The sequence below is a fragment of the Zingiber officinale genome, chromosome 1B (genome assembly GCF_018446385.1).
Source record: "Zingiber officinale cultivar Zhangliang chromosome 1B, Zo_v1.1, whole genome shotgun sequence".
Classification (NCBI taxonomy): domain Eukaryota; kingdom Viridiplantae; phylum Streptophyta; class Magnoliopsida; order Zingiberales; family Zingiberaceae; genus Zingiber; species Zingiber officinale.
In genome coordinates, this window is record NC_055986.1 from 23,420,642 (window position 1) to 23,427,796 (window position 7,155).

Genomic DNA, 7,155 nt, shown 5'->3' on the forward strand with positions numbered 1-7,155 from the left:
ATTTATATGCTTGAGTCAGCGTCAATTAATGACCTGGTCTGTTTTCATGTCCACAAACTCACGTGTAAATGATAAAAGGTCACTTTTTAACTTTTATCTGGGAATAGAAAGTATCTGAAATTGTGTTTTTGTTAATTATTTTTTATCCATGGTATTCATTTTACTTGCAGGATTAACCAAGTCCAGTACCAAAGTTTTTATTATGTTAGGTTTTTAGAAGATAGTTTTATTTTTGTTTTTATATTTTGAATGTAATTGTGAAAAATCAATTAATCATAGCAAGAAAAGATAACATCAACCGGTTAGATGTTTTTTTGCTAACCCATTATTCAACTCTCCGAGTTAATTAGGTTAACCGGTTTTTTTGCTAACCCATTATTCAACTCTCCGAGTTAATTAGGTTAACCGGTTTTTTTGCTAACCCATTATTCAACTCTCCGAGTTAATTAGGTCAAAACATGACTCTTATGTCATTTTACCCTGGGCCGTCTCAATTATTCTTGAGGCTCTAGGCGAAAAAAATAAACTTTAATTTTTTTTTAAAAAAAATAAATATTTAAAATCTTATTAGTTATAGCGAAAGGTAAAATTCATCATCCTATCGATCCACATAACTAACCATCTATGAGAAGGTAAATCAAGAAACTACAGTTGACCATTGTAGGGATGACATTATCTTAACTTTGTTGAGATTCACCCCTTGCTCACCCATAATAGTCAAACTCAACCATACCCCAAGATAACATTTAATTTTATTAATAAAATTTAAAAGGATAATTTCATAGATTATTAATGATTATTTTTATAATTGAAAACAATAGCTAATTAAGTCATGTAACAATAATTTTATCTTGTACCAATGTCACTTTATGTTAACTAATTTCCAGTAATAAATTATTATAATACTATTAATATATATTTTAATTATTATTTTTTTTAAAAAAATTATCAATCAATTTTAACTTCGATTAAGGAAAGTCTTAATTCAATAAAAGTATTTTTATGTGACCTAAAAGTAATAGATTTAAGTAGTAGATATAATCACTATGTATAAAATACTCTTCCTTTGGATCTCACATTGACAAGAACATCATAAACCAAACTATCTTTTTATCAATTTTAACTTCGATAAATTATCAATCAAATTTATTTAACTAAAAATGTTTAATTATTAAACATCAATGATGAATTATTAAAAATAAAAGAATATGTCAAGAGTAAGGACACAATAATAATAATATTATAAAAGTTGATAATGAAGGAGAAGAAAGAAAAGACAATAAAATTTAGAAAAAATGATAGTACAATATTAAATATGTTTTGACTTCTAAAAATATTTTTATAAAATAATATCAATTAAGTATAACCAATAAATATTTTTAATGTATTAACCACACTTAATTTTGATTAGTAAATTAAATTTTATTAGTAAAAAATTTAAAATTATGAATTAAATTTTAATAAAAAAATAAAAATAAATTAACAATCAAATCTAACTTTGACAATAAAAAATTAAAATTATCAATTAAATTTATCATGAGTAAAAAAATAAAAATAATCAAATTTAACTTTAATCTATAAAAAATTAAAAATTATTGGTTAAATTAAAAAATTAAAAATTATTAATCAAATATAATTTAACTATAAAAAATAAAATTAATAATAAAAATAAATCTTGAATAAATTTTATTTTAATTATAATTTTAAATTCATATATATATAATTTGATGGGCCAATATAATTAGGACCCTAGGCATAGGCCTTAATAGCCTATGCCTTAGCCGGTCCTGATTTTACCACTAAAATTACGTCTATGTTTTTTTGTCCATTCTAGTACACGATATCGACACCCAACATTTCTCAGACCACCTATGTGAACGTAACAAGACTCAGATCATGAAGCTTTCCGCTCGTTCCTTTTCTCATACACGTGCTCTCAGTCCAAGGAGAAACTCGCTGCTTGTATGCCTCATTCCCCGAAGCAAAAATTTATCGACATGGAACTGCTTATGTTGAAGAGTGCACATGACAGAATTTATTGCTTAGAGAATCGGATGTACTGGTGCTGCAGATTACGATAGATAAAAAGTTAGCTCTGCGTGCTGTCAGCAGCATCAGTAGTGCAGGCTTCAGTAGCTGATCCATGTATTTGCTTCACTGGTATTCTAACACGCTTTCCTTTGAAATATCGATACTCCCATGTCGGCGGTGGATACTTTCTGTTCAACTTATCGTACTTGTCCACCATACCTAACTTCTGAAAGACATCGCCAAGCATGCTTACAATTGACTGATCTGGTCTGATGCCCAACTCTTCCATGTCAGCAAAAACCTAAGGACAGAAACAACATTGTGGAGCTGTAAAAATAGAATGTCGGACCAGTAAATAGGCAACAAAGGATAAAGGAATTTTCAAACCATCAGACTAAGCCACTCTGTCACTGGTCCTACTGTTTTAGAAGATTCAAAGAATCGAGAGAAAATTTCAACCAGATTTGGCCGATCTTCCTCAGTTTTGGTTCTCTTAACTGACTGATCAAGATTGACCGGTTTGTCAGCTCTTCTAAATTTGAAGTTCAACTCAGACCAAACTCAAGACAACAAAGTCTTTATTTTTGTGATGAAGACTTTTAACTTTTGCATATAAGCAGAGAACTTAGATCAAGACCCTATGAGGAAAAAAATTAGCAAGGAACTTTGTATGGGTTATTGTGTACAGTGGATCCGTTCAGATGTGCTGAACGAATGAAGTTTCTCTGCATGACTAATTCATATAAGATGACCATACATTATAAAGGATAGGGCTACGCTAATATCCATACTACAATAATTGAAAATTTAGCTAAAGAGCTAAACATATTCTTTTCATAAAGATGTTGACCCCTGTTCTAGACAGACAAACAATCACTCCCAACCCCAAAAGTAGAGAAAGGGTTTCAGATGCACCATGTTGCAAACTCAAACAGGTGACTTGCACTCACGAACAATGAGAGATGTAAAAAAAACGAGTTAATAAAAGTTGATGAACAAGCAGAAAGCATGCTAGGAATAAAAAGGAGTGAAGGGATTCAAATATTAACTATCAAATACCTCGAACATCTTTTCGTGCATGCCTTTCCTGTAGTATAATGTTATCATTTTCATAAAGAAAATACGAGGCAAATTCTCCAAATTTTCATTAAATATTTTCATCCATAGTTCTTCTCCCTCTTCAAGACGTCCATCCTCAGCTAAAGCATTTAATAATGTGTAATACGTGCCCATGGTCTTTCCTTGACCTTTGCTGAACATCCACTTGATCACCTGTAGAATTAAAATTCATTTTTAACAGGATGAAGATTGGGACTCCACAATAATGAAATATTGCCATACTACCTGAATTATTCTTTTCCATTCCTTTTCAAACTCAAGTGTCTTCAATGCCTTCTTCACCACTACCAAGGGAAATTCCAACTCCCAGGCGACAAATGAATCAAGAGCACCATAAACTTCCTCTTTTACATTTGATAAACCTTTTATCTACAGGGTATCAAAATCCTGAATCAAGTCCATGGTAATAAACAAGACATACCTACCAATCCAAGGTAATAAACAGTGCATGCCTACTAATGAAGTTTAGGAAATAAAAAGGAAATATGAACTATGAAGGTTTATTTAAAGAGATTGTTTAAGAAAATCACATATGTTGATATGTTAAAATATACCATATTGCACACCAAGGATACTTTCCAAAATTGAGCTTTATTTTATAAAATATGGGCAACACAAGATATAGTGATTTGATTGCATAAGTTATTCCAAAAGTCTGCAAAGACCCACAAGTATTCGACAAGCAAAACCAAGAACTACAATTTTTTAATGCCCACAGGCTGCAAGAATACTCATGTCATCAATATAATCATAACGAATATTCATCGATGTGCTCTAGAGGATGACTGAAAACATGAGTCTTCTATGGACAATTATTTTTTAAAAAATAGTCATATAGACCAAAATAGCAATAATGATCAAAGAATAATTATGTAAAAATATAGAAATGGTCCTTGTTGTACATTTGAATAAATTCTAAGCATACTACAATTTTATGGTTCACCTATTGATTAATGATCATAACTATTAAAAAAAAAAGAATCTTACACATCCAACAAGCTTTTGAGACTTGGAAATTGTCCCAATTCTCTTTCTAGTTTTCCACACACGAGGAAATCTGGGTCTCGGGCCTCTAGCTTCGCAAACCTGGTATGCATGAAGATATGTAATTGCATAATTGAATTACAAGTGGCATTGACAGTAGTACTAAAGTGGCACATGAAAAACTAAAAAAAGGTAAACCTATTGTTTGCTTTTCAAATCATTATGAAGATTCTTTGCTGCATGACAGCCATGACACTATGCTAGTACTAACTTTTATTGAAGAGCGTGAAGGAAAAAGTTACAGATAATGGAGGTTATAAGGAGGCTTTGTTATCTAAATGAGTTGGCATAAAAAAGACAGAAGATAGAAATTGCAGGCATGGTCTAGGAGATTCAGAAAAGCTACAACTCATACATTACTTGTTATAATGCTCTGTTCTTTTGATCATGGTATATTGGAGCACACTCTTTTGTCGTAAAAGAGAGTATGGTCAACTAGATTCCAAAATAAAACCATATATCTCTTTTCTATAATAAAATGGACACTTTTGGAGTTCTCCCTACTAGTTGTATGTATTGTTCCATTTAACTTCCGTTTGTTGCCCATTACACACCCTCACATTGAATGCACAACACTCTCCACCCTCTATAGTTTGCCTCCTAGATCATCACTCAAACTGGATCTAGAATCTCAACATGCATGAAGGAAATAGTGAAGAGGTTGAATTCTAAGATTTCAACCATCATTAATGTTGATCTTGACAGTCAAGTGGTTAAGGAGAAGCACCAATTGAGTCCTTGACAGCATAGGGATAGCCACTTTTTCCTGCTATATCAATCAATCAGTCACTTCAAGTTATCATCCCCCACTTTTGGCAACAATTGTTAGTGGCAATGACCCTATGTAAGTAAGTGCAGCTTTTGATCAAGGAGCCGGGGCTTTTAATAACAAAAATGATTTTTTACTTTTCAAGTGGCGAACACCAATGGTATCAAGTTGGTGCACAAATCAGTCGGGCTTCCACTACCTCAAGCACTTCAACCGGTTATTGCTCATCTCCAGTGAGGTTGAAACTCCCCAAGGACAACAATGTCATTCCAATTTGCTGCGTTCTTCTTTACAGCAACTCTAGGTCTCAGACAACCATGCACTCAATAAGTAATTCCAATTTGCTTCAATTTTTTGGAATGCACATGGCTTATTGAGTGAATCATTGTTTTGAGACTCAGAATCATTGGTAAAGAAGGCAGACTCAAATTGGAGTGGAATCACCATTCACAGTGAATTTTAACATCCCTAATATGAGCACGACCAAACTAAAGAGCTTGAGGAAGTAGAAGGTTGGTCGAATTGAGCACCAACTCAATGCTTGCTCTGTGCTCACCACCAGAAATGTCAAAATAATTGCCATGACCACTTCTTGAACTGGCCGCATTGGAGCATCCCAGCCTCTTGAACAACACTGCCATATGTTTATTGTCCACCCAAGATTATTGCTGGAAGGAAGTGAATGATAACCTAAGCAAGTACTTGATTCCAACATTCAATGCATACAGGCAAAAACCTATAATCAGCAGTTGATCTAGAAGGGTAAATAGCAGGTGAACTGCTTGGCTATAGGATTGACATCGACAACGTTGAAAACTGTAAAGTCTGGCCTCCATGCACGTCTAGACTGAATCTAAAAGGAGACAAATATTAAGGAGCGGGAGCAGATATTGTGGGCTTTCTACCGTGTAATGGGCGGTTTTCAAGCAACAAAGGGGATTAATTGTTTCCACCTATTAACTGAGACTACAATTTCAGCGTGGAGCTGAAGTTGGACGGGTAACCACAAAGAGCCTAAAGGGCGTCTATTTTACTATAGAAAAGAGAGATAAGGTCTTGCCTTGGATCTAGTTGTCCATACAAGAGAACTCAGTTGAATGCATAACAAGGGATAAATTTAAACATTCTAGATGAAACTCGCTAAAGCAGCACAAAAAAGCGATCTCATGATGGGCAAAGGTAAATCAACCAACGGGAGATGAAACATAGAAGGAATGTTATCCAATAAAGTAACCTAGGGAAGGCTTGCAAATCACAAAATCAAACAAAGGCAACGAAAAGGAACCAAATTACAGACTATCGGCAAGAACGAAACTATAGGTAGACGGCGAGAAATTTTCTTTCAGGGAAAAAAAAAAAAAGAAACTAGAAATGAAAAAATCGCGTCGATTGACTGGCTGCGCCAAGCATAACAAGCAACAATAAAATGATTACAGAGGATGAAGTCAAACAACATAGCCAGCGAAGTAGATCCACTCACAATAAGCTTCAGATTCAAGGAAGCCACGGCATCCCGCTTGTCTTGGACCAGGCGGGACACAGTGGCCTCATCTGCCGGAACGAGGAACTTCTTCCTATGGATCGATTGGCGCAGGTCGCCTGTTAATGGGCGAAGAAAAGGAAAGGGAGGAGAAGTAGAAGAAAGATCAAGGCGGAGCGACGATGCAGGTGGAAGCGTAAGCGAAGCCATGGTGTTCGCCCGGAATGGGAAGATAACCCTGTACAGAGTATATCACCTAGTCACCCCTACAAAACGTGTCAATGAAGTGTGTAAATTTATCACGATCATTTGCGTGAAAAAAAAAATACTGATTAAAAAATCTGAGAATAGTATTGATTTTTGAAATGTGATATTTATTTTCTATTTTATCCCTGAAAAGGTATTACTCGTTTAAAATTTAAAATCAATATTATATAATATTAATTTTTGAAATACAATAGCACGTATTGTTGAAAAAATTACCATAGCATTTTAATTTATATAAGTCGATCATAATTTTTTCAAATAAAAATCCAATATATTACTCCGTTTACTTGAATTTAAAAAAAATGTCGATTTGAGTTGAAAATAATCAAACTTGATGGCTCAAGAATAAATCAGTCTAGCTAAAAACAACTCATCTCAATAAAAAAATTAACTCAGAAATACTAGATATTCTATTTGAGACTCTAAACACTACCATATGATCTAA

At 33.5% G+C, this 7,155-nt stretch overlaps 1 protein-coding gene across 2 annotated transcripts; it reads right to left on the bottom strand.

Moving 5' to 3' along the window:
* Nucleotides 1–1,723: 1,723 nt before the first annotated feature.
* LOC122052819 (pentatricopeptide repeat-containing protein At4g21190-like) lies at nucleotides 1,724–6,712 on the bottom strand. Of its 2 annotated transcripts, XM_042614534.1 has the most exons (5): nucleotides 6,444–6,712; nucleotides 4,138–4,236; nucleotides 3,376–3,519; nucleotides 3,091–3,303; nucleotides 1,724–2,332 (listed from the first exon to the last, which is right to left on the bottom strand). In XM_042614534.1, exons 1-5 carry the CDS (start codon nucleotides 6,651–6,653, stop codon nucleotides 2,090–2,092), a joined length of 909 nt encoding a protein of 302 aa, XP_042470468.1. In that variant the 5' UTR covers nucleotides 6,654–6,712; the 3' UTR covers nucleotides 1,724–2,089. The 2 variants fall into 2 exon arrangements, with proteins under 2 accessions (XP_042470468.1, XP_042470477.1); XM_042614543.1 differs by lacking the exon at nucleotides 4,138–4,236.
* Between the last annotated feature and the right edge of the window lie 443 nt (nucleotides 6,713–7,155).

Bases quoted from the DNA above. Each gene is read 5' to 3' on its own strand.
- LOC122052819 (XM_042614534.1), bottom strand. From the start codon at position 6,653: ATGGCTTCGCTTACGCTTCCACCTGCATCGTCGCTCCGCCTTGATCTT. The intron at 3,520-4,137 runs GTAAGATTCTTT...GATACCCTGTAG, and splicing joins CTCAAAAGCTTGTTGGATGT to ATAAAAGGTTTATCAAATGT. The intron at 3,304-3,375 runs GTAGTATGGCAA...TTAATTCTACAG, and splicing joins AATGGAAAAGAATAATTCAG to GTGATCAAGTGGATGTTCAG.